This window comes from Hermetia illucens, chromosome 2, assembly GCF_905115235.1.
Source record: "Hermetia illucens chromosome 2, iHerIll2.2.curated.20191125, whole genome shotgun sequence".
Taxonomy (NCBI): domain Eukaryota; kingdom Metazoa; phylum Arthropoda; class Insecta; order Diptera; family Stratiomyidae; genus Hermetia; species Hermetia illucens.
The window spans coordinates 158619341-158646453 of record NC_051850.1 but is presented as its reverse complement, the minus strand read 5'-3'; the positions used below and the strand labels follow the sequence as shown (position 1 = coordinate 158646453).

General features: G+C 42.4%; 2 protein-coding genes across 3 annotated transcripts in view; one reads left to right on the top strand and one right to left on the bottom strand.

Annotated features, from left to right (window-relative positions):
* LOC119649260 overlaps positions 1–27113 on the top strand; it is a 238399-nt gene that overhangs the window by 134474 nt on the left and 76812 nt on the right. Inside the window, exons 7-9 of the mRNA XM_038051346.1 lie at positions 3593–3681; positions 4043–4279; positions 4683–4841. Of these exons, the coding sequence (XP_037907274.1) occupies positions 3593–3681; positions 4043–4279; positions 4683–4841 (485 nt within the window). The remainder of the gene's footprint in view (positions 1–3592; positions 3682–4042; positions 4280–4682; positions 4842–27113) is intronic.
* The window catches only part of LOC119649261, a 29240-nt gene continuing 18156 nt past the window's right edge, over positions 16030–27113 (bottom strand). For both annotated transcript variants that reach the window (XM_038051347.1, XM_038051348.1), the window contains 3 exons: positions 26150–26363; positions 25209–25410; positions 16030–16504 (listed from right to left, as the gene is read on the bottom strand). In XM_038051347.1, coding sequence (XP_037907275.1) covers positions 16158–16504; positions 25209–25410; positions 26150–26363 — 763 coding nt within the window. In that variant the 3' untranslated portion in view covers positions 16030–16157. The remainder of the gene's footprint in view (positions 16505–25208; positions 25411–26149; positions 26364–27113) is intronic.

The following is a 27113-nucleotide window of genomic DNA, read 5'->3' as shown; positions in this document are numbered from 1 at the left end:
TCTGATAGTTTTTAAGGAATACCACTGCTGCTTAGAGCCCTCCAAATACACTCCCAGTTCACGCTATCGAATGCTTTTCCAAAATCAGTGGAAACAAGTGCAGCGAAAATCTAGACCCTGCACACTATTCCAGAGTGATGCGTACGGTGTTGATCTGGTCAATGCAGGAAAATCCGGAGCGAAAATAAGCCCACTCTCTATCAATCAAGCTTTCGACATGTTCTTTGATGCGTTCCAGGATTACTTTAGCTATTATCTTTCCAATCTCACATTGTCACACTCAAAACGGGTGTCCTTCTTTGGAATCTTACGATCAGCCCCCTATTCCACTCTCTGGAAATGATCTCAGACTCTCAAAATTTCCGTAGAAGTGGAAATAACAGAACTGTTGGAGCAGCGATAAATAACTCTGCGGGGAGACCCTCAAGCCCTGCGGTTTTACTACGTTTAAGGACATTGATGGCCGAAATGATTTCTCTTTTGTTTGGAGGAACAGCCCGTATCCGCGTACTACGGTGACATGATTGGATGCGATACGGTTAACAACCGTGATGAAGTGTTCTTTCCACCCTTTCTGCTGCTGGTTATCATGGATAAGAAGTCAACCGCTGACGTACTCTGCAGGACCTTCGAAAGATTTACGACACATGCAACCTTTTTGGTGATGCGGTATACAATTCTGAAATCATAGCGATCTGCGGCATCTTTGGCTTTCCTGACCGACGGTATAGCAAACTGTCTCTTATCACGGCGTACACTACGGCGAACTTCTCAGGATTTTGTTTGGTATCAGAGTTCGAACGCATAACGCATACCAACGCACGCACCGGTCAATAGAGCCTTTAAAGCCCTCAGTTAATCAAATCGCTTCCACGATTCCAGAGTCAGTCAGATTTTCAAGATGTGGTTGACGTTCTCTGGGTGTATACAGCCTTGTTTCATCCCATATGAACGTACAGTTATATCATGTGGTGGCCAGCATTGAACAAGAAATACCCTGAAATCAACCAACTTTAGAGAACAGCGTTTGTAGATGTTATTACGCCCTGCAGCCCTGTCCGCCAGACTCCTCCAATGTATTCTTTCAACCAAAACCTACTGTCCCTGCGCCCCCACATTAAATACGCTGTAGTCTGCAGTACTGACTTCGTGAGTTCTGATGTTGAGCAGCGAAACTCAACGGCCATAGTGTTATCCTAGACGAAGTACCTTGGGAAACCTAGGCATTCCCAACAAATCAAGCTTCAAAAAGAATTTTGCTGTGGGTTCTCCAACGAAGGCAGAGTGGAGCACCAGCAATACGTTGTATGTTTAGGACACAGTATTCTTCAAAGACAGGTTAAAGATGATCTTTTGAGTCGGTGCAGGGATTTTCTCGGGTACACACAGTGTAGCACTGTCGAACCGTCTTCCATGTGTTGACATTTTATTCCAAGCGGAGGTAATGGCCATACTAGAAACCTATCCATGACTGAGGCATGATCGGAGCCCTAAAGGAGCGTAATCATTCTGACAGACGGCCAGACGGACTCAGTGGCGACATCATCCAGGCTGGTGAGGCAGTGCAGGGACCGGTTGAATATGTTACTCTGGGCGGAACGCTCAAATTCCCCCTTTTTTAGACTCAGCGAGCTAACGAACTCCCAAGGCGGGGCTCTTCTCAAGGGGGCAGTCAAATTCTCGAATTTCCAGAGAACACGTGGGTTCCAGGCTGAAAAGCGAAGCTTTTTCTCCGAGAAGCCCCTTGACTGCGTCACAGAACGTAACTTTATTTATTGTCTTCGGGCCTAGTTCGACTAGGACTTTTACGAATGGAAGACACTTCTGCTCCGTTATCTTCGGGTTTAATTTTGTAACGGATTTCACTAAGAACTTCCGCAAAGTCTTGCCTTCAGTCGGCTTAATAAGCAAAGCTGGCAGTCTACTCCTCCCTTGTCTCCCCACCTTTTCTTTTGGTGCTCCGTCCTCCGTGTCCGCCTTAATTTTAGGCAGAGGTTTTTCTGATGGCACGACGTGTTGTTGTCTCTTGTTCCTCTTTGCCTTCTTCTTTTGAGCCCTGGAGAGTATCTGATTGAAGTCTCCTTTAGATGTCCCCTTCCCCTTTCGTTTTTTCCCCAGTTCGCTCTGCAATGGGCTGTCCGAGATCCGTTTGGTACTCGTAGTGTTCTCGCCGAGAAGCGCGGTAGTTTCTGCTTCTTGCGGATTTTCTCCTACTCTCCATGCCCGCCTATGATATGAAATCCTACCCAGGAGTTCCTCCAATTCCATTAGCCGGTTTTTCACCCCCTGTCAGACGTTTTTCTGGAGGAACGTCGCATGTCCTTCACAGCTGCCGCGCATTTCATAATAAGCCTTTCCTCTTCAGCTTGCGCCAGAGTAGTCGACAGCATCCCGGTCGGCTTATATTCGAAACCATTTGGTTAGTTTCGGCAGTTTCCACTGTGACTCTTTCCGCAATTATAGCACTGCGTGGTACTGTCTGGGTTCCTGTCTCCGTTGCAAGTGTCGCATCACTTTGCGAGTCCTTTTCTCCGTCTGTGCGTCCCGATGTCTCGTCGTATTTCAGAAACCCCTTAGTTCCTGCGTCGGTGGAGGACACAAAGAATCATAGGGTAAGAAAGCAGAGGCAACTATGACGTTTCTCCTCTTATCATTAACCTGGTATTGTAAGTTGGCCGCAAGCCTTCGGTCTGGAAGATGTTTATAGAAGAAGATCCTAGTCCCCTTGACTGACCCAAAACCACAGATTTTGTTAAATCGAACCCATGGCTCTTGTACCAGAAATATATAAGGACAGTTCTACAACTGCCAGCCTTGCGCCGGTAGATAGAAAGAAGCTTTGGGGTGCTGCAAGGTTATTTGACTAACACTTATGTTTGTAACCATAAGTATTGTCCAGTATGAAAACCGCCGCGAACTGAAAAGCCTGCTGCGTTCAGTGTGGATCACACCGGGGTTACCAGCTTGTCCTCACCTCCCGCTGAAAGTTCCGCTCTCGTACATCCGATCTGTTTGGATAGCGCCACAATTGGTGGTGTTGTAACCTCCATGTCCTCATTCTTAAGAAACTTCGCAATGCCTTCCGTTGTCATCCACTGGGAGCCCTCCCAGATTCACCGTGTCCGGGCTGCATGGATCTGTTTCATACCAAAATTGGACCAGTTGCGCTCACATCACCAGCTCACCAACTTACTTTTCTTCCGAGAAGGGGAAGCAGGGCGCAATTTGAATTGTGTCTACTTGAATACTACCTTATTCATTCCGGAATTATCAGTCCATCTGCCTTTAATAGCTATTGAATTTATCTTAGTTTCCTCCAAGGTAACACATTTCGTTTCCCTATAAGTACTGCTTGTGTTTTAGATACAATTTGCATTGTACGTCATACATTGTATTCCATCTTATAGAAAGTGGCGCCCAACGTGGGTAGCTCAGTAAATGTCCCACGTTGGGCGCTCTTTTATGGAAGTTAAAGGATAAACCAAAAAAAATATGCAGAAATACGATAAACGAACTTTGTACGTAACTTTAATGTAAAAGCTAAAAACTATCTAAGAAACACTACCTAATTCTTCTACTTTCATCATTGCAGGTCTTTCACGCGCCATCCCATCAGGAAGAGAATCCTTTTGAATTTCGAATCAGATATAAGTTCATAAGTCAAACAGACGCTGTAGTCAGGTAAGCATTCCCTCGCTAGTTTGCAAACAATCGATATCATCCCTACACAATTACGAGCATCGCATCCCTTCACACAACAAAAACCATTTACGAGACAATCAGGCACCCATTCCGCCCCACCCATTTCTTTACATAAAGACCTTTGAAAAAATAATATCACTTCTGTTGCCAATAAAAATTTTCTCAATTGTTTTTCTCTGTTATCTCCTTATTCCATCATTGTCGGTTTCCTTCATGTTTTCGTTCTTGTGTAGCTGTATCTTCTTAAGTCTCCTTATTCTCAGAACATGTTCAATTTCGTTCCGTTTGCTTTTTATACGAGCCCGGGGGGTGAAATGCTATACATACTTATGTTTTGCAGATATGGTGCACACGAGGAACTTTTGGAATTGGGACGTGTTACGCCCGGCACTTATTGCACTCGACAATTCGACGAGTGCTATCGTAAGAAGTGCCGTCTTCAGAGTCCGAATTATCCTGGAATGTATCCAAGGAATGTCACATGCTATTGGACGATACGTCAGAAAACGGTGCCAACATGCAAGCATGCAATGATCTCAGTAAGCCAAGAGAACCAGCATAAAGCCCTGGTCAAAAGGTAACTATTCAATTTATTTAATTTGATGTTTAGGTGGATTTATCCTTGGGTCCATAAAGTTTTTGTTGCGTGGTTGAACCTGGAAGTTCATATACTTTTTAAAGAGCGGTTGCACTTACAAGAGGTGATAACATGTAGTACCGTAAAACAATAATATAAACTTGAAGATAGCGCACGTGAGCATCCACAAATATTGACCTTTTTTGAGTGCTCAATATTCGGATTCGCAGTAATGCTTCCAACTTGTTATTTCTTGGCAATTTTCGATTCCCAAACAAGCGAAACATTGCCAAGTTGTTCAGAAGCCAAACAGCAATTTTGATTTCTTATTGGTCTTACTCTCCCTTCTTATTCGCCCTCCCATGGGCGAATGTGGGGGGGGAGAATATGATATTACTTCCAGGTCCATAGCGAGTCTAAACAAAACATCGCGCTCAATACGTGCCTGGGCTGACTGTACCGGAGAGCGGGACCACTTGATATTCTACGATGGGAGCTCTACTAATGACCCAGTTCTTGCTAAGTATTGCGGTGGTGATTGGCTACCCAGAGTTGTTTCCCGGTAAGTACTTTGTTTTATTGTTCAATTGTTCTTGTTTTACTTTCCTCCTGCTGTTGTCCATGTACTTGGAAACGGTGAAGTTTGTACATTTAAACTTGAATAAGAAAACTCAAAAGAAAGGAAGTTCCCTCTAGTGTAAATTTTTGCTGAAATAGCTTGGTCGGTTAATACGACTGCTATTCCCTCAAGTCGTAATGAGTTTTCAGAAGTTACGTTACACAGTATCGAACCTTGTTAGGAAACTTATCGAGAAAGTCACAATAGATTATTAAGAGATTTGCATGTTGTATGATGCTGAGTTATTTGTATATGCTCACCTCCATTGGGGAAAATGAAAACTTTGGCATGAATTGTCATTTTCTCAGCAAAAAATTTAGAGGTTTCGACGGTGAATTTCTCTGCTTCCAGTAAATTCCAATGTCAATTAATCAAAAACAAAAGTCCCTTGCCTATATGCGGACTAAAGGGGACTAAATTTATCTTCAAAGTAGTCTGTCAATAAACGGACATATCCTTTTGGAAATGGTATTGTAACGTGGTTTCTATTCACTTCAGATACATTTTAATAACTGAAAACTGGGGTAGAATTTTGTGCCACCAAAATATAGTTCTTCCCTCGAATTAGATCCACCAACCACGTCCTCCTCTCGATAAATCAAAACCAGCAGCTTTTCACCGGCCGAGGAAGCATCACCGAGGATATAGAATCAACCCTATCTGGTGATATCTTGGCGATAGAAGACTAGATGAATGTCTTTTGAATTTTCGTGCAAGTGACGCCCCCGCTGTAACAGACCATGTACCATGCTTAAGATGAGCGATCCTAGCATCGTTGCTATGTATAATTGGACCTCATCCGACGATTCATCGCAGCAGTTCATTTGGGCGGAATTTTTTCCTTCAGGTAGGCCATAGCATGTCCTTGGTTATGATGATTTCTGTGGAAAATTAACTGATCCACTAACCTACGCTACCTTCGTAAATTTGGTGCTACCGTAAATGAGCCGCCGTTCAAGTTGCAATTTCAGTGTCATATCTGAGTTTCGCTAAAATTTTCTTGCGAGATAATAGCTACTAGTTTCTCCAGAATATCCCCCAACCCCAACATTGTGTAAGCCACGTCAGATAAGCTTCCCGTTGACATTGCCGAAAACCTTCTTAAAATCGCGAAAGAGCAGGTGAGGCGAAGATCAAAACTCCGTGCACTGTTCCGAAATGATCCCAAGCATGTTGATGTGGATGATACCGAGCGGAAACCAATCTGCTCTCTGCCAGTCAAGCCTTCGGGATATAACTTGATCCGCTCCACGATTATTTTAGCTACTATTGTTGCGAGCGGCGAGCCGGCGGTGAACATGCAATTATCTCTCCAAATGTCACACTCAAGACGGAAGCATTGTTTTTCGAAATCTTAACGATCATTCATTTCTTGCGCTTTTTGGGAAAATTCCAGATTTTCTGGATTTCCGTACAAGTAGAAGTAGCAGCTCTAACATGAGTCTCGCGGAACTTTTTTGGGAAAAGTCTTCTGAATTGCATTTTTGATTTGTTGCCGTAAATATTCAATAGGATGCCACCAGCAAACACAAAATTAAAATCAATAGTAAGTGTATATGTTCCACAGTTAACCCCGGGATATCCTCGGGTGGCACGAGTGTTTGGTTGAAGGTTCGGATTAAATATTATCATCATCATCAACGGCGCAACAACCGGTATCCGGTCTGGGCCTGCCTTAATAAGGAACTCCAGACATCCCGGTCTTGCGCCGAAGTCCACCAATTCGATATCCCTAAAAGCGGTCTGGCATCCTGACCTACGCTATCGCTCCATCTCAGGCAGGGTCTGCCTTGTCTCCTTTTTCTACCATAGATATTTCCCTTATAGACTTTCCGGGCTGCATCATCCTCATCCATACAGATTAAGTGACCCGCCCACCGTAATCTATTCAGCCGGATTTTATCCACAACCAGGTGGTCGTAGTATCGCTCATAGATTTGGTCGTTATGTAGGCTACGGAATCGTCCATCCTCATCTAGGGGGCGAAAAATTCTTCGAACGATTCTGCTCTCGAACTCGCCAAGAGTTCGCAATTTTTTTTTGCGAAGAACCCAAGTCTCAGAGGAATACATGAGGACTGGCAAGATGATAGCCCTGTACAGTAAGAGCTTTGAACCTATAATGAGACGTTTCGAACGGAACAGTTTTTGTAAGCTGAAATAGTCTCTGTTGGCTGACAACAACCGTGCGCGGATTTCGTCGTTGTTGTTTATCAACCGTGTAGACTCCTATCTTTAGTCTTCCCGTATGACCAGTGCGATTTGATGTTGTTGGTTGGTTGGTATTAAGTGCTGACTTTGCACCCCAAGATCTCGCGACAATTGCTGCCTGATCGACCTGGATGAGGGCAGTTTGTACGTCTCGGGTGGTTCCTCCCATGATGTCGATATCGTCAGCATAGGCCAGTAGTTGGGTGGACTTAAAGATGATCGTACCTCTTGCATTTACCTCAGCATCACGGATCACTTTCTCGAAGGCTAGGTTAAAGAGGACGCATGATAGGGCATCCCCTTGTCGTAGACGGTTGTTGATGTCGAATAGTCTTGAGAGTGATCTTGCTGCTTTTATCTGGCCTCGCCATTGGTCAGAGTCAGCCTAGTCAGTCTTATCAATTTCGGCGGGATACCGAATTCTCTCATGGCCGTGTACAGTTTTATCCTGGCTATGCTATCATAGGCGGCTTTAAATTCGATGAATGGATGGTGCAACTGATGTCCATATTACAACAGTTTTTCCATCGCTTGCCGCACAGAGAAAATCTGATCTGTTGCTGAATTGCCTGGAGTGAAGCCTCTTTGGTATGGGCCAATGATGTACTGGGCGTACGGGGCTATCCAGCCTAGCAAGATAGCGGAGAATATCTTATAGATAGTACTCAGCAACGTGATACCTCTATAATTGCTGTACTGTGTGATACCTCCCTTTTTATATATGAGGCAGATAATGCCTCGTTGCCAATCGTCAGGCATTGATCCGCCGTCCCATACCATGAGCACAAGTTGGCGAACTACTTGGTGTAACTGGTCGCCTCCATATTTAAGCGATTCGGCTGTAATTCCATCGGCTCCTGACGACTTATGATTTTTAACCCGATGAATTGCATGAACTGTTTCTTCTACACTTTTTGGTGGCAGTATTTGTCCGTCGTCTTTACTTGGCGGGATTTCCAACTCGCCCATGTTCTGGTTGTTCAGTAGTTCATCAAATTACTCAACCAATCGCTACAATATGCCCATTCTATGGGAAATCAGATATTTCTCTTTGTCTCGGCAGGATGAACATCGAAGTGTAAGGCTTCATCTTGCTGACTTGCTGGTAAAACTTGTGCGCCTGGTGCGGTTGCACCCAGTACTTTTCGAGTTCACAGACTTGTTGGTTATCCCAGGCTTCGTTTTTTCCGTCTGTGAAGTCGCTTCTCCGCTCGACGGAGTTCATGACAAGTCTCCAAGCGTGCCCGCGTTCTTTTAGAATGCAACATTACTCGGAATGCGGCATTCTCCCGTTCCGTTGCTAGCTTACATTCATCGTCAAATCAACCGTTCGGACTCCTTTTGCGGCTGGGGCCAAATATGTTTGTGGCCGTATCCATGATAACGTTCTTCAGGTGATTTTGAAGATCATTTGCTGATGCTTCATCTCCAGGATCTCTGTTGACTGCGATTATGTTATCGCGGCATCTAATTCCTCCTTGTAGGTGTTGTGGAGGACTACGTTGTGGGTGGCTTCAATGTTAACTCTCACCTGATTGTCAGAGGGGATTCTGGGTGGTATTGTTATTCGAGCTCGGAACACCATGCCAACGAGATAGTGATCCGAGTCTATATTCGTCCCTCTATATGTTCTGACATTCATCAAAGCTGAGAGGTGGCGGCGTTCGATCGACTCGTGGTCAGTTTGGTTGAAAGTGGTCCCGTCTGGAGAGGCCGACGTATGTTTATGGACCGCCTTTCGCGCAAACCATCGTAGGGCAAGATATAAAAATGGTTTCCACGGCGCTTGAGATAGTATCAGCCTAACATAATCCCATGATACGACGCAAAGAGGTATTCAGAAAGGCATGCAGCTTTTGAGTAACAGTAGGGCACCATGTGCTACTTCCATTTGGCAACCCAAAAAGGAAACTAGCACAGAACACTCGCAACTTGATTTTGGTGCTGAGATAACTACATTTCCAGATTTTTCACAAGGCAGCGAAAGCGAAAGTTCCAAGATTATTTTAGCCGTTGTCTTTGCAACTTAAAGGAGCACGCAGATGCCCCTTCCATTGTCGCTCTCGAGACGGGTGCCCTTCTTGGCACCTTAGCAATCGTCCAGTTCTTCCACTCTCTAGAAAACTTTTCGGATTTCTAAAATTTGCGTATGAGTGATCACAACTAGTCTGCGGGGAGATCGTTAGATCCACCAGCTTTACTCCTTGAGTGAGTTATTGCCCGAAATGATTGGTTAGTCGAAAAGTTCGTATCCGTATATTGCGGTGACTACGTATTTCATCCGGAAGAAACGGAACTTCACCGGATATGATACGATTGAGAACCGAGATGAAGTATTCTTTCCAGCCCTTCAGTTGTTCGTCATGGTGGATGAGAAATCGACCATTAATGCCCTTCACAAGACCATTGAAAGATTGGTGAGCACATATAACCTCTTTCATGTTGCAGTGCACACTTCTGAAATCATTTTGTTGTGGTCCATCTTTCGCTTGCCTGACTATTCCAATAAAAAATTCTCTCTTGTCAGGGCGCGCACTACGCTGAATTTCCCGGGATTCCGCTTGGTATAGCAGTTCGAGCGCATCACGCCGCCATTACCCGCTGCAGTCAATAGAGTTTTCAACCCCTTTCGTTCATCGATCCGCTTCCTCGATTGCGCAGTCAGCCAGATCTTATGACGCCCCTTCGGGACGTGGCCGACGATCTTTGTAGTAACCGAGGAAGATCATTTGCGATAGCTGCCTGCTCGGTGTCAAAGGAAATTTCTAAGCGGTTTTGTTGCAAAAAATGCAAGTATATGAGATTACAAGAAAGCTGGATGAAAACTCCAGCGACGTTTCCTCTGGGCAGTGTACTGCTCTTATGTAGCACCTCTAGTGAATGAAGCAGACAGACAAATCATGACGTTGGGAGAATCAGATTCGGCTTCATAGAAACTTATTATATCAATGGTTTCCAGATTTGTGACCATGGAGTAGCTGCAATCACCTTGGCTACTATGTATGGGCTCAGTGTAAATCGCCTTAACAACAGAAAACTCCCAATGTCAAGGACGGCTTCAAGGCCACTGTTTCAAAAGTAATGCCTCAAATGGAAAAGTAGAATTTTAAATCATCGCCTGCTGCTTTTTATGGCATAATCGAGCCAATCGGATTATCAGATTATTGTTTCCCCGGGAAAATTATTTTACACCTCATCCAATATTCAAATGCAGCATAGCCTTCAGTGATTGCTCTTATTGTGTAACAGTTTCTTCCGTAGGTCACACTATCCTTGTATAGAACGCTTGCCCCAAATTTCATCTCCGTGATGCTTGCATCCGACCGGTAACGAGCTCCTGTTATAACCCTTCACCCACCCAGCATCTCCAGGATTAATCTCGATATAAAGGTCATGTTTACCGTCTTATCAGGTGCTTACGCTATTATCCGGTTTTCACTAACATGGTATTAGCAGTATTCTTGTGATTCAGTTGAATATCTTGAGGTTGTGTTCTTATGTGTTCTACTTCCATTGTCATAAACTGTGTCAACTCCGTAAGTCATCGTAGGATGTGTAGGAGTATGCCTTTTGTGTGTTCAAGATTGGAGGATGTGGAACTAACCTTCTCAAGGACATCTTTTTCTCAAAATATTGTGTCTCCTTTTCTTGAATTAGAGCGTTGGAACCAGTAATTTTCTCAGTCGCTATTTTAAGATATGGAGCGGATTAGATATGGCCCAATAGACACCTATGCAAATCCATTGAAAGTCTTCAGCCTTCCATTGCACTCATTAGCGAATAGAATATTCCTTCTCTTAGCTATCACGAAAGTAATAAGTAAAAAGACAATTAAGAAAATTCCCCGACGAAAAAACTCTTTGAAGAAGTTGAACGGCTACACCTTTGTGCAGACTTTTTCGCCTGACACAATTTTCCCTCGGTTAATCCTTCACCCCATGCCCTGAGCAATTCGCAAAAAAGTAAAAGGTAATTCCCATAGGACAAGTACAATCCAACCTTCAAAAGTAGCAAACGGCCCCAAAAGGAGAGATTTTAATCGTTGATAATAACGTTCTTTTCCTAATTTTTCCTCATCTAAGTTTCATTCAGGCTTTTCTTTCTTCCCTACCTTTCTTAAACACAAACTTAAATTCCAGTGGAACATTTTTCCTCATTAAGCTTCCACCGTTGATTTGAGTTCGTGTGAAATGCAGACTGGGGCGTATTATCCGGGCGTAGATAAGGACAGCAAAGAAGAGACTCCTCCAAGGAAAAACTGGATGTAATTTTTACAACAGGATAACACGGGGAATGATTATGATAAAGAGGAAAAAGATTTGCTGGAAAGACTTTACTAAATATCTTTCTCTAATTCGGTGAATTGTAAAAAGGCACTTTATCTTTGGGAACGAGCAAAACGAAGGTATGACACGAGAATTAGATGTAATTTGCTGCCAATTTTTCGGGTCTAGCCCCATTCTCAGGAGCAATTAATTTGCAATTATTAAAGGGTTTTCATGAAGTTTTTGGAAAAGGTGAAAGTGTGACTCTTTGGTGATTTCAGTCACTTGAGAGGAGCTAAAATTAAAATTAAATGGCGTTAGTTGAAGTTCTTTCCGAATTATTTGAGTAGGCATTAGTGGTCATTAAATATATTTATAATATCGTACAGACAATATACATATAGGGGTCTAGTATAGAATATATTATGGTGACAGTTTTGTAAAAACAAAAGAAGTGTTTAAATTTCGTGTCGCTTAAGTGGTGACTCCGTTTTGCTAAAGACGCCTGGTTAAAACAAATATTTTCGTGAACGCGTTAAGAGCGGCATCGATAACAGTTCCAGCGGACAATGGATATCTTGCGGAGGGGGGGTTAGATCTCGATCGTAATCACGGTCGACGTCTGAAGAGGGCGTTCGGGTAGTCGTACGCCGAGATCCTCATCCACCTCAACGGATTGTTGGTACCATCGGAAATACGGAACCCAAGCGCCTAAATGTACCACCGGACGCACGTTTAGCGAAGTAAAAAACTAGGCTCGCTCGGTTCCCCAGCGACGGCTACTCGAAGCGCAGTACCACGCCGCCTTACAATCTTCGACCCCCTATGCAGACGTTGCTTCCTGGTCGACACGGGCGCTGAGGTGTCGGTTCTCCCTGTACCCCGTCCGAACACTCTTATTCCGCAGAACCTGCATTTAGTGGCGGCGAACTCATCTCCCATCGGCACCTATGGCTACAGGAAAGTGGACGTGAGTCTCGGACTCCGCCGAACGTTTTCGTGCCGTTTGATTTTAGCGGACATCAGCATACCTATATTAGGAGCAGACTTCCTGTGGAACTATGGGATGCTGGATGACTTGCAGAAAAGGACATTAATAGACCCTGCAACCTCGTTAAAGACGTCAAGGAAGATTTCTGCCTGCCGGGATGACACTCTCTCGATAATTTTCGAGGACGTTGTCGACCATCGCATTCGCGCACTCCTCCGAAAGTTTCGCAACATCACTACGGACAGTAGTTTCTTCAAGCCGGTGAAGCACTATGCGCAGCACCATATCAATATCACCGGCTCTCCAATCTTCTCAAAGGTGCGTCCTCTTTCACCCAAAAAGGTTACTTTTGCAAATAAGGGACCCAGGCCATTCATTCCGGCCGATTTTCGCAGGGAAGCCTTCCACGCGATTCACGATCTTGCGCCGCCAGGCATCAGGATGACGAACCGGTTAGTCACTGAAAAATATTTCTGACCATCCATAAACAAGGATGTAAATTCTTGAGACAGACAGTGCATCGCATGCTAGAAGTGCAAGTTCAACAACCACTTTCGAAAAGCAGTACGTGTGTTCTTTTGGTCAACCACCATCTCGACATCATCGGCCCTTCGCGAAAGTCTCACGGATTCAAGTATTGCCCCGCAATCATCGACAGGTTTACGCGGTGGCCTGAAGCAATTTCTCTGTCTGACATTACATCACAATCGTATGCCGAGGCCCGCTGTCGAGAATGGATTCTGCGCTCTGGTATTCCAGTCGCCATCATCACGGACCAGGAAATGCAATTCGAATATACTTTTTTCGTCGAGTTAGGAAAGCTCATTGGCATAGGACTACTGCATTCCGCTGCAATGACCATACGAGGGCCCCTTTAGAGTTCCTGAACGAGGCGAGCACCCGTTCAAGCTCGACGCGGGCTCCGAGGCGGGCCCAAGTGGGTATTCTTGTCGAGGCTGAAGGCCTTCGACGAGCCGGCAGCTCGTTTGAAAAAGCGCCCGCGAAGGATCAGATTCGCCCCGTGACCCACCTTGGCGGGACCACGCGGACGGTTTGCTTCGTTGAACCCGCGCGGTTTCAGCTGGTGGCGGAGTGGTGTGGCGGCACATCGGAGGGGCGAACCTAAGCGCCAACATTAATTCTGCTGGAAACTGCTGAAGATTTGGTCTTGTTTGCCCAGACTCAAAATATAAAACTTTGCAGAAAAGAGCTGTATGGGGGGGAGGACTATTGGGGGACTATTACTCCACATATACACAGGACAACTCTCTCTTTGACAGCTAGACTATTGTCATTGTAAATGAAAGTTTCAGACAAAATATCAATATAGTCATTTCACCGATATTACAGAGATCTCGAAATTCACAACCGTCTTTTCCATCACTCCAACTATGCATATATTCGATCAGCTTAAAATTTTTGCTTTCTTTTATAACTACAAGACCGTCATAGGAGACCTGTTTCCATCCCTCTTCTTCAATGCTTGATTTCGCATTACGTATTCAATGTATGTCGATATGTGCTATTATATCATTGCGGTGCTCTTTAATTTGGACTAGAATAATAATAACAACCATATAGAAATAAAACTACTACTATAACTACATACGTGCTTTATGTTGCGGAGAGTTCTCGACCGATTCTCCCGTTAACGTACCACCGGCCATCACCTGTAGGCACGATCGCCCGAGGCAGCAGTGAGATTTTAACCGCGACCTTCCATACGACAGGCTACTACTTTAACCACTCAGCTATTTATCCGGACTGCTTGAACCAGAATGTTTCCCTGAAGGAAAGGACTTAAAAAGTACTGCCATGGTGGAGAGGAGTCCTGCCTGGGATTCAAAGATTTCACTTCTCCTAAACTTATAATACTCTGCGTGGGTCCCCCCCGCAGCAAGTTTGGGTGCTAAGCCCTAAACGAGGGGTCCGTGGACTTAAAAAATAGGGAGTAAGTTGCCCCCCATTGAGACCAGTAATGTAATAAAGTGAACTAGCAATTAAGGTCTGGATTTGGGTATTTAAGGACAAGCTAGATCATAAGCACTTCAGACAAAAACTCACTGAAGAAGAGAACAATTGCTTCTCGAAATACTGGTATACGAGGAATAAAAACTCACTATTCGGCATTAAAAAACGAAATTTCTCTTTCTTTTCATTCCAGTGACGTTGAGAACTGTGAGCAGCTATTACGTCTTTCAAGAAAAACTACGGCGAAATAACTTTCCACGTTTGCCCTCTATATCTTTGGTAACCCGCTTTAGACTTATGCCTTTTGGACTTCCCTAACTAAAATAGATTAAGGAGCTAGAAGCTTTTGCAACTTGCTCTTCTAGTTTTGACATACAAGCTGTCAGAAAAAAAAGCAGAAATTGCTTCCTTCCAGTATTTCCTCCTAGTCATCCTGCATTGGATTGCATTGGGACTCAAGATTACTACTTAGTCGGGAAACAGGAAACTTGAGGAGCATAACGCAGTTCTCCATTGGCTGATAACATTGATTCGCGATATTTAAATCTCTCAGTTCTGTTAGCGGCAGTGACCTGCTCAGAACTGAGCGATTTAAATATCACCGGTCAGTGCTATCAGCCAATGGAGAACTATATAATGAAATTGCTTCACGCATTAACGCACTTTGCAATCTACGCCTAAACAAATATCAGTTGCGAAAAGTACTAATCGCGACCTTTTATTTGATATCCTACACAACTATATGCGGTAAAAAAATTGTTGAATCCCCCCTTTGCATGTATGGGCAGCCCCCCTTTAAACTCCACCTAAATTTATGCCGCTTACTGTATGTATCGTTCGGATCGGTTTAGCCGTTTTGGAGAAAAGTCCGTGTGACAGACAGGCAGACCGTGAATCGATTTTAATAAGGATTTGTTTTACACAAAACCTTAAAAAACCTGTCTGGTGTTAAATGAATAATAGGACTTCTGGGTTAAAGTGTGTAAGTAATGTTGTCTGATCCTAGAAGTATTTTTGGTCAAGTCTTTCGAATATTTTATATTTGCCATGAAAAAGCATCATGTGTCTAGACATTGGTCTTTATTTAAACTTGCTATCATCAAGATCGTGAGGTAGCCTTTCTCCTTTCGACGAAATGACCGCCGCCATATTAGGAAAGTAGCCTTTCTAGTTTTAGTTTATTATTATTATTTATTTGGTGAATATTAATTGTAAAGTTTGTGAATATGCGTCAGATTCTCCAGCAAAGAAAAGCTCCCCGGTTTACTTCCCAAAAGTCGAACGACTGTTGTTGAGCTACGTTAATTACTTGAGTACAGCCACAGCTTTCGAAAATCGCATTTCAAATATAAGCAGCCTCAGGGTAAAGCAGCTGGCTCCACCCCAGTTCGGTCACTTAGCGTTTGAAGTAAATGGGAATACCACTTTCCAAAGGCCTGCTAAGGAGGACTTGTCCCAAGTGGGAGATTATTTTACTTAAAAAGCTGGTACTTATGCAGACATATAATTTAGAAATAAAAGAAGCTAAAATAAATAAAATTAAGACTTCGGATGTACTGGAATATCTAAACTGCAGATTCGCATTGCTTTGCCAAGTTGAGAATAACCATAATTCCGTTAATTATTTTGAAAGATAAAATTTTTTTATTCAAACACATACGAGTATAACTAGCAAGTATCTATCTTAGGTCTGAGTTTCGTTTCAAAATTACTTTTCAATCTATTCCAAAGTGTCAGGCCGATGAATTAAATATTTGCTATATCGCATTAACTACAAAACGATTTTTGAAAATGTTCACATCTGCCAAGCTCCACCGCCTCCCTAGACAAAGGATACGCTCTCAATATCAATCGCCTCCTGATAATCACCAATTTCCTGAAATTCCAATTTGATTGAATCACTTTTGGTTATTCGCTGATGCGCCTCGCTCAGATGATTCGGCAACGTAACCTTGATCAAATTCATGCATGACTCCGTTTTCATATTCATTTCTGATTCCAATGTCTCGCAGCCACTCAGATCTAATGTGCGCAGAAATTTGCATTTTTCGAAAATTTCGGAAACGTTCTTCAAATGTAAACAATTTCGTAGTGCCAGATGTACTAAATGGCGGCATTGATATGCAAGCAAAACGCTCAGGCAATCGTCCTGGAAGCGACAACAGCAATCTGAAATGGGAGCGGAGGCGACAACGGAAAGCCGCCAGGACGAATCGAGAGATTAGAAGGGAATATGGAAAGAAGTAATAGAATAAATAAATAAACATAAAAATTAAATTATGCTAAGGCGATGTGGGGGTGTGTGTGGCTTTTGTTCTTGCTCAGGGTGGCTTTATGCAAAAACGATTTGTTGTAATTTGTGTTTCAACGTTAACATAGATGAAATTTAAATCACAAATTTGCTATTTTCTGTGGAAAACAATCATTGACGGTGGCCACGTGCTTATAAGTGCATGGAAAATTTTTCAGCTTTCCAAAAACATTCACTCCGCACTAAATAAAGGTGGCGCACTTTAGTCAACCCAACTTTAAGCTTTAATAAAACCCCTAATAATATCAGAAGACACAATAAGAGGTTCTTGAGAAATTATTCCAAAAAGGACGCTATAGCATCAAAATAAAAAATCTGTGAGATGAAAGGCGAAAGAGTCCTGCAGCATGAATACGAATTTTGGTTCAGGGGTCCAATAGCACACTTCAGTCAAGTATCTCAGCACAAATTCACCGAGATCATTTTGGATAAAAAGTATCGCGGAATTGGCAAGATATTTTGTGAGATATTAATTGACAATGGTCACAAGACCAACATGAGGGCGCGGAGACGACCGAGCGGGAAAAACTATCACAAGGGCCCAAAAAAAGGTCGTCCCGCACTATACCGAAATGTTCCGTCGGTACGAACCTGTTTGGCTCTATGCTAATCAGGCTCGGGATTGTGCGGGTGAGATCCTTTGGATTCTTCAGTTCTTCACTTGTCATTGTATTATATAGAACTGGACATGTCCTTAAGAGGTGAACGCCACTTCATGCGCAAAAAATAGATCATTTTCACGATTTGTTTTTCAAAAAACTACGGAACTTTTTTAAATGGTCATTATGTTATTTTAAAGTACGTACATTGGAAAACCTTCAGCAATTTCTTCAATGAAAATATTTCACCGTTAAATTACAAAAAATGTTTTTTTATTTTTTGTTGTAACCAAAGCTGAAACGGATTGGATCACCCGAACCAAAAAATGTCAATGGAATTTGTTAAATTACAGTAGAAACTAGGGTTTGATCGCAAGATTTAAACAAGTCGGGAAACGGGAAGCATGGCGCTTTACGTATAAAAGGTTTTGTGTTTCTCTATGTGAGAAGCATAACGCAGTTCCCCTTGGCTGATAGCATTGACTGGAGATATTTAAATCACTCAGTTCAGTTAGCGGCAGCGATCTGCCCAGTACTGAGCGATTTAAATATCTGGGGTCAATGCTTGTGTTTCGAAAAGTACTAATTGAGCCCTTTCATTTGATATCCCACAGGACTACATTCTGTGAAAAAAATTGTACCCTCAATTAACATGTATGGGGGCGGCCCCCATTAAACTTAACACAAAATGGCACTACTTGCTGTATGTAAAGGGAACAACAGAACATATGCTCTCACCAATTTTCGTGACAATCGGTCCAGTCGTTTCCGAATAAATCGGGTGTGATAGACAAACAGATAAACAGATAGATAGACAACGACTCGATTCCAATAAGGTTTTGTTTCACACAAGACCTTAAAAAGGGCTGGGGAAAACTAGGTTCTTCATGAATGGAATTTTAATATTTCACTCGAATGTCAATTATTACCGTTAATTATGACACCAGCATCTTATTTGCATGGCTTTGTAAGCAGTAAATTGGCGCGAAATTGCTAAGTTTGCCCTGTTGTATCTTTCGCATTAATGGCCAGATTTCCTTGAAATTTGGTATGTGTATACGAAATATTGTTCCCTGTGCCTTTGTGAAATTTGGTAGTCCTAGATTTTATTTTGGAGGGGGGGTTTAATCAATTTCTAAAAGTTGATAATATACTATTAATAAGTTTATTTGAGCGGATTTCGAAATGGAACATAATTTGAGGCCTAGATTTCACCGAAGCGCACCACTCTGTTTTTTTTTCGGATTTTTAGCTTGGGTGGTTTCTGAAAATGAGTCCTCGCTCACTTTAAGTGTATATATTGTGACTTCTCATTCATGCACTTTGCATTTCACGTCAAAACTAATATCAGATTCGGAAAGTTCCAATTGAGATATTGAAGAAAATGTTTACATCCCCCCTTTACATGTATGGGGAGCCTCCCTTTAAACCGCACGTAAATTTATTCCACTCACTGTATGCATAGAATTTCATAGTTCCCATATGACCACCAAATCTCGTTCGGATCAGTTTAACCGTTTTGGAGAAAAGTGCGTGTGACAGACAGACAGCCCACTTCTGTGGCTCATCATTTACAACGATGTACTTAATCTTCCCCTTCCGGAGGAAGCTTGAGTGGTGGGTTACGCTGATGACATAGCGGTGGTTGTTGTCGCAAAGCATCCCGAAGATGCTGAGTTATACTCAAGCGAGGCAATCAGTGCTGTTAAAAGTTGGCTAGAGAGCTCAGGTCTGACGGAGAAAAAACAGAAGCGGTCCTCATCACTAAGCGCCGGAGGAGAAATTACGTCTGTATTAGACTCGGGAATCATATCATCACTTCCAAACCGACCATCAAATATTTGGGGGTGGTGATAGACGGGAAGCTCAGCTATAAGCAACACGTTACATACAGTATATTTGCGATAAATAATCCACTGCTAGTATGGCCCTGGCGAGGATGATGCCGACCGTGAGAGGGCCATGGCATACCTCTAGGTTGCTTGTAGTCAGGGTGGTGACCTCAATCATGCTCTATGCGACCCTAGTTGAGAGGGAGGCGTTGCGGATGTCAGTTAACACAAACAAACTGAGTGCAGTCTACAGGAGGACAGTCCTCAGAATATGCTCTGCCTTCAGGACTATCTCAGATGATGCAGCATTCGTCATCTCTGGAATGATAGACATCTTGGCAGATGAGATGGTGAATATATACAATGCGAAGCCAATCTCTCCCTTATCGTAGACGAAGAACGCTGAGATGGAGAGATCCATAAATAGATGGCAAGAGCGGTGGGAACACTCAGGAAAGGGTCGGTGGACTCACAGGCTCATTTCTGCCATCAAGGAGTGGTTGGAGAGACGACACGGTGAGGTTAATTATAATCTCACCCAGTTTCTTACGGGTATGGAACATATCGCCAATACCTGCACAGATTTAAAGGGGAGACTTCACCCGACTGCCCAAATTGCGATGGAATCTCAGAGAACCCAGAGCATGTATTCTTCCACTGTCCGAGTAGGGAAGAAAGGAGGAATTTAGAGGAGACTCTAGGAGAGGTGCTGGTACCAGAAAATCTGGTGCCGAAAATGGTAGCACATCAAGCAAATTGGGATGCAGTCACCTAAATGAAGGCATCTATCCAAACCAAACTGCGAAAGGCTGAGGAGAATAGAAAGGCGCGGTCACGTGCGCCGCATATAGAAGAAAGGTGGCTAAACTATAATAGAATGAGCTGACTCCGCTCCGTGATGTAATACCTTATGGTGGTTCCGCGGGGCAGGGAGGGAGTCGGGGGTGGTTTGAGTGGGTAAAAATTCCTCACGCTGGTGTGTCCAGACCAGTGTCTTTTGAAGATTTCTACCTCCTGAAAAAAAAGACAGACAGACAGTGAATCGATTTTAATAAGGTTTTGTTTTACAAAAAAAACTTTAGAAAAATACATTTTCCACCAAATGGAGGACAGTCACCGTTAAAAATTCCTTTTTTTTTTTAACTAAAACCGGTTGCATTCGGCATGAACGGTTAAAAACTACATTTTTATGTATTACCAAGTTTTAAAGAAATCGATTCAGTAATTTTCGAGTAATTTTGATAACCAACTTCAAACATGCCCCTTGCTTCCGAATGGATTCTTCTCTTTCAACGATCATATCTCAAACAGTTTCGTTCGGATCAACTTGAAATGTCAAGGACGTATTCTCAGAAACTACTTGAAAACAAGTCGGGAAACCGGAAGCTGGACCCTTCTGTTATGAAATGTTTTGTGTATTTCTTTTATAAAAAACATTTGAGTGGAAATTTGTCCCATTAGCACCTAGCACTTAATATATGCATATATTATCCGAGAATATCCCTTTTCGCGTGATACTGACATTCAAAGTCTTGAATTTGCACAAAAACGACAAATTTGACCTATTATAACTTTGTTAGGATTAGTGCGATTTTCCCCAAAATTTGCAGGATCATGCCTGCTACCTATATTACTATTTCATGATTCTAAGATGAACTTAATCGGGTTTTCCAGTCAATTACTAAAAATTATAGTGATATATAGTATATTTAACTTAACTTTATTTGAATAGATATCGGTATAGAAGGTGTTTCGAAGCCTAGGCACCATATATTGTCAGCTTCTTGATTTCATATTTTTCGGGTGGGTTGTTTCTGAAAATGGATCCGAAAGAGAAATGATCAAACTAAGACCGGCTTCAGAAAATACTAGCTGAGACCATTCATTTAATATCCCACATATTTGGTGTACTATATTTGGTGTAAAAAATTTCACCCCCTTAAATTCGAAGTAGAATTACTGTATCATTTGCGTTAAAATTAACAGTTTCGCCTTTTCTCTAAACTTGTTCTCAGTCGCTATAACCGTTTCCGAGAAAAATGCATGTGACGGAAAAACAGACAGACAGGCATTCCGAAAATACTAATCGAGACCTCTCATTTGATACCCCTTACGACTATATTCCATGAAACGAATTTTTACATCCCCCGTTTGCATAAATTCATAGTTTCCATATATCCACCAAAGTTCGCTCAGATCGGTTTAGCCGTACACAAAATCTAAACAAGTCAGGAAACCGGAAGCTAGACGCTTCAGGTATGAAAGGTTTTGTTTATTTCTTTTATAAAGAGATTTGGGTGTGAATTTGTGCCATTAGCATGTAGCACGTAAAATATGCATATATTATGCGAAAATATCCACTTTCAAGTGATATTGACATTCATAGTCTCAAATTTGCAGAGAAGCGACAGCTTTGACTTAGTATTACTTTGTTAGTAATAGTGTGATTTTCACCAAATTTGGCAGGATCATGCTCCATGCTACAACCTTCATTGCCGCAAAATTTTGTCATTCTAGAGTGAACTTAAGGGGGGTTTTCCTGCCAATTACTAAAAATTATAGTAATGCACTATTATTAACTTTATTTGAACAGGTATCGATTTGGAGGGTATTTCGGAGCCTAGGCACCATATAGTGACAGCCCCCTGATTTTTTTCAGATTTTTCGGTTGGGTAGTTTCTGAGAATGGGTTCGTTAAAAAAATGACCACTTTCAACCCCCCGCACTCCCCACCTTTTCAACAAATGTCAAAACTAAGCCTGGCTTCGAAAAGTACTAACCGAGACCTTTAATTTGATACCCCACATGACTATATTTGATGAAAAAAAAATTTACACCCTCCCTTTGCATGTATGGGGACCCCCCCTTAAATTCGACGTAAAAGAATGTAACTCACTATATGCGTGAGCGTTCACAGTTCCCACCTTTTTACCAACTTTGGTGCCAATCGCTACAACCGTGTCCAAGAAAAATGCGTGTGACGGACAGACAGACAGACAGACAGACAGACAGACAGACAGACGGACAGACAGACAGACAGTAAACCGATTTTAATAAGGTTTTGTTTTACAAACGCTTTTGTGATTATGACTGTCCATACACTGCTTCTAAAGCAGTTGTATTCGTGTTTTAATAGGACTATAGCGCATAAAGCTTGTGCTCAAGGTATGGGACAGCGAATCAATGCCTGACGATTGGCAACGAGGCATTATCTGTCTCATACATAAAAAGGGAGATATCACACAGTGCAGCAATTATAGAGGTATCACGTTGCTGAGTACTATCTATAAGATATTCTGCGCTATCTTGCGAGGCCGGATAGCCTCATACGCCCACAATATCACTGGCCCATACCAGATAGGCTTCACTACAGGCAAATCAGCAACAGATCAGATTTTCTCTGTGCGGCAAGCGATGGGAAAACTGTTGGAATATGGACACCAGCTGCACCATCTAGTCATCGCCTTTAAAGCCGCCTAGATAGCATAGCCAGGGTAAAACTGTATACTACCATGAGAGAATTCGGTATCCCGACGAAATTTATAAGACTGACTAGGCTGACCCTAACCAATTTGGGAGGTCAGATAAAAGCAACAGAATCACTCTCAAGAACATTCGACATCAATAACGGTCTACGACAAGGGGATGCCCTATCATGTGTCCTCTTTAACGTGGCCCTCGAGAAAATTATCCGTGATGCTGAGGTAAATGCAAGAGGTGCAATCCTCCTTAAGTCCACCCAACTACTGGCATATCCTGACGATATCGACATAATGGGGAGTACGACCCGAGACGTCCAAAATGCCTTCATCCAGATCGATCAGGCGGCAATTGGCGCGAGATTTTGGGCTGCACATCAATGAAGGCAACACAAAGTATATGGTGACAATGCCAGCACTGAAGACCAACCAACCAACGCCATCAAACCGCACTGGTTGAACGGGAAAAATAAAGATAGGAGACTACAACTTTGAGACCGTTGATAATTTCTACTATCTAGGGTCGAAAATCACAACCGATAACAGCTACGATAATGAAATCCGCGCGCAGTTGTTGGCAGCCAACAGAGCCTATTTCAGCTTACAAAAACTGTTCCGCATAAAACGTCTCAAGCTCTTACTGTACAAGACAAAACTCTATTGACTCCGAAAAACCAACAAATATTATTCTCGAAATTATAATGAAAGTGGCGAAAAAATCAAAACTACAATTGAAATTGAAAAGGCTGTTTTGAAAAACAGGGAAATTTATCGAAGTTATCCTTCTAATGATGCACCCTACATGGTCTACCCACTTTACCTCGCTTATACACAAAGTATGTGGCCCAGCATGTTGTTAATGTGAACAGATAGAGGACGCCGCCGGCGCTCGCCGCAGCAGATTCGAACTCGACACGAGGGTGGAGAACCAACGGCGAAAATTCCGTTGGTCCGCAACCGGTCAAGAAAATCGCTCCCTTCTTCCTCGAACCTCGAAGAGGTTACACGTTCTGCATTCTCTTGCAATCTACCTTTCTGCCAGTGAAGTGTAAATTTAAAATCTGTTTGAGTCTTAATTTATTTTATGAAAGCAAAAAACAAAGGAGATCAGCTGCTGATGCCAGATTCCGGGGTAATTGTGCATTTGCGAATAGATCTTGTGAGACAGGAGACAATTTCGAGTGGGATATTTCGCGTCAATTGAAAGAAATTCACAAAAAGTATGCAGCGGGGATTATACGAGGAATTTCGTCATAACTTCTTTATTTCTCTATATTTTTACACCTTCAAAGTATTCGCCTTTGACTACAACGGACTTTTCCAAGCGATTCTACCATTGTTCAAAACATTTTTCAAATTCACTCATCGGAATGTCATTTAAGCCTTCCGGCCATTTTTGTTTCACCTCCTCCACAGTGGCAAAACGCTTTTCTTTCATATTCCTTTTGAGTCGTATCCATAGCACCACTATTCGTCACCAGTAGTCACCTTGGAAAAAAATTCAGGGTCTTCTTCGAGCTGATTTTGAAGCTCAAAACATGCCTGAAGTCGACGCTCCTCTTGCTCATCTGTGAGAAGGCGCGGGGCGAATTTGGCTGCAACCCTTCTCATGTGCAAATCTTCGGATAAAATTCTCTGAATTGAACTCCATGACATTCCCGACATCTCACAGAGTTGATCAATGGTTCGGCAACGATCTTCATAAACGAGGGAATTGATTTTGTCCACATTTTCATCAGTTCTTGACGTTGAGGGGCGTTCTGAACGAAGTTGGTCTTCAATAGACATTTCTCCATTTTTAAAACGTGAAAACCAATCGTAAACTCTGGTTATACTTAAGCCAGCATCCCCATAAGTAGTCTTAAGCATTACAATAGTTTCCGCGGCCGATTTCCCCAACAGGAAACAACGTTTCACAGCCGCGCATTGTTCTCGACAATCTGCCAGTTGTTTTACTAAAAAAAATCTTACAGGCGAACCGATGCACTCACAGCGACGCAACTTCGTACACTGACGCAGGTGGCGTAACACTAACGGACATGTGGTTAAATAATAGCTTCCCCCACTCTCCCTCCCCTCCGCAGCGTAATTCCCGGAACTTATGGGTCCCCCCTCGTATAGAATATAACATAGCACATGTTGGAAAATGTTAGTATCTGCAAGTCCTTGTAATGAAATGTCTCTCTTTTCTAACACCACTGTCTATCCTTTTGCAGAAGTTAATGCGATATTTTCCATTGCACTGATAAATACCCAAGTTATCAAGTTATTATTTCACTAACCGCTATACTTTTTATGGCCTCCTATGGCAATTAGGGCACGTTACGAGTGGCCGTTGAATTTTCTCCTTTCACTAATCAGTAAAGGGCGTATTGGAGTTGAAATTTAAATAGCTCGAAATACTCCTCTATGGAATGCAAATTCTCATATATAAATCCATACATTATCCTGTAACAGGTACAAGTGTATATAAATTCCAACAAATCCTTATCAATTTTCCAATTTAGGCATCCATTCGTCTAAAATATTTTATTGCTGGGAAATTCGTCCGCTAAATTGGCTACAATTTACTATCAATAGCTGCCCTTATCAGGCAACCAATCGAACAAAAAAACTTCACCACCACATTCACATATAGAAATTCGCACTCACCTGTTAATCCGAATTCGTGGAGTTTCAATGCACGATCCTTGAAAAATTCACATAAATTCCCGCAGCTTATCCGACAGGCCCGTTCAATGTTGAACGACCTAAGCGACGAAAGTTTTATCGGAATTTCCATTAAAGTGTCAGCGGAAAATCCTGTGCTATAATTTATGTGCAATTTTTTCAAATTCTTGCAATTGAGAATGTACTGCAAACACGAAATTGGTATTAAAATGTTGAAAGGAGTTCACGTTATTCCATTATCGATACCAAATTCGAATGCAGGAGTGCAGGCATGGTGAGGACTGGATTTCATTTGGTTCGGTGCGCGAGAAAAAACCCTTTTCATGCTGAATGTTTTGTTATATCTAAGCCCACAGGAAAGTATTAACTGATGTGCGGAAAACGCTCTGCACATTCGCATGGAAGCCACTTTCCCAACCAAGGAAAATGCTCAGTTGTGGGAAGCTGAACAACACCGTGCACATGACAAAAGGATTTTCTGTTTGGAATCCATTTTTGAAACTTTTCCATATTTCATTCAGAACTTTGATACTTGTCAGCCAGAAAGTGCAAAGAGCTGACTCCGCCCTGGGAGCAGGGACTTCCTATAGCAACAGTACTGGTGGAGTGGTAATAAATGGAAGTACATCTAAATTCCTTGTTTCGGGGAATACTGTCGCTGCATATATGCAAGCACTGCTGTCTCAGGACTCATCTATAATAAAACATCCAGTTGTTTCGGGTACCTGATATGCATGCCACCAAATGAACATCCAAGGCTCCACCGTGCTGGGGCTTTATCGCAACTCTCAACTTCGATATCAATTATTTCCGATTCAAACTTTTACTAATAATTCAAACTTTGTTTTTAAGCCCTCTGAGAGTTTATCAGATTACCTTATTCATACGTCGACGAAAGGAGTGGCTCTGGTTGGTAGCTTTACCTGATATGCTATTGATGTCAGTTCCGTGACTTGATCCAATGAAAGTTCCTGCAAATTTTCATTTAATCTCTTGTTGCACAAAAGGAATTTCATATCCTGGTCCCGCATGCTATCGATGTGATAGAGCGTTATACTCCGCAGATTTGTGCAGTTCATGATAATTGTGATAACGTCGACTGGTTGCAGCCAAGGATTGTTGCCAATGGCAAGCGCCCTGAATAAGAAAAAAAACAGTGCTGATCTCGGTGAAACCATTTCTATTTGAAATTTGAGTTAATTTGAAACTACGGGAACTGAAAATGAGAAGTAATTTTAATGGAGTGATTTTCATCTGAAGCTACTGGGATCTGGGTGAATATGATGGTGAAATCACAATCAGAATGAATGGTTCCTTGTTAGTCTTTCAGTTTTGTATTTCTGGTGGTAGAAGTTTCACATCACGTTGATGCCAAAGACATTATACATATATTCGAAGAATACGTGAAATGTAAATCAAACGAATAAATAAAATTTCGTTTGAAAATTTTAACGAACCCTAAATCTCAATTACCAACTCTGTGGATGCACGAAAAAGGAGAACAAGTTAAAAACCGAAAGGTCGTCGCGACGGTATGGAAAATTTTGCGGGATTTTTTTTTTGGAATGATATTAGTGTTAATAACGGTGGGATTTTCACCAAAATTAGTGTAAAACTTAATACTTCTAAAATATTCATATTCATTTCATCCCCCTTTTGCACATATGGAAATCAGGAGAGCTGATGAAGTTAACATTGAAGTTTCGCAAGCGTCCTACGGAAGCGTCCCATTGACAAGTGTCTGAACATCTCCGTTCTTTTTTTTTATGGATGGAGGTAGAAATCTGCTGTTGCGCTACCTTGCAGCAGTGTGTGGGACTCTCACCCACTGAAACTGCCCCCACTTCTCCACCCATATATCCGCGAGACCATCGTAAAATAATACTT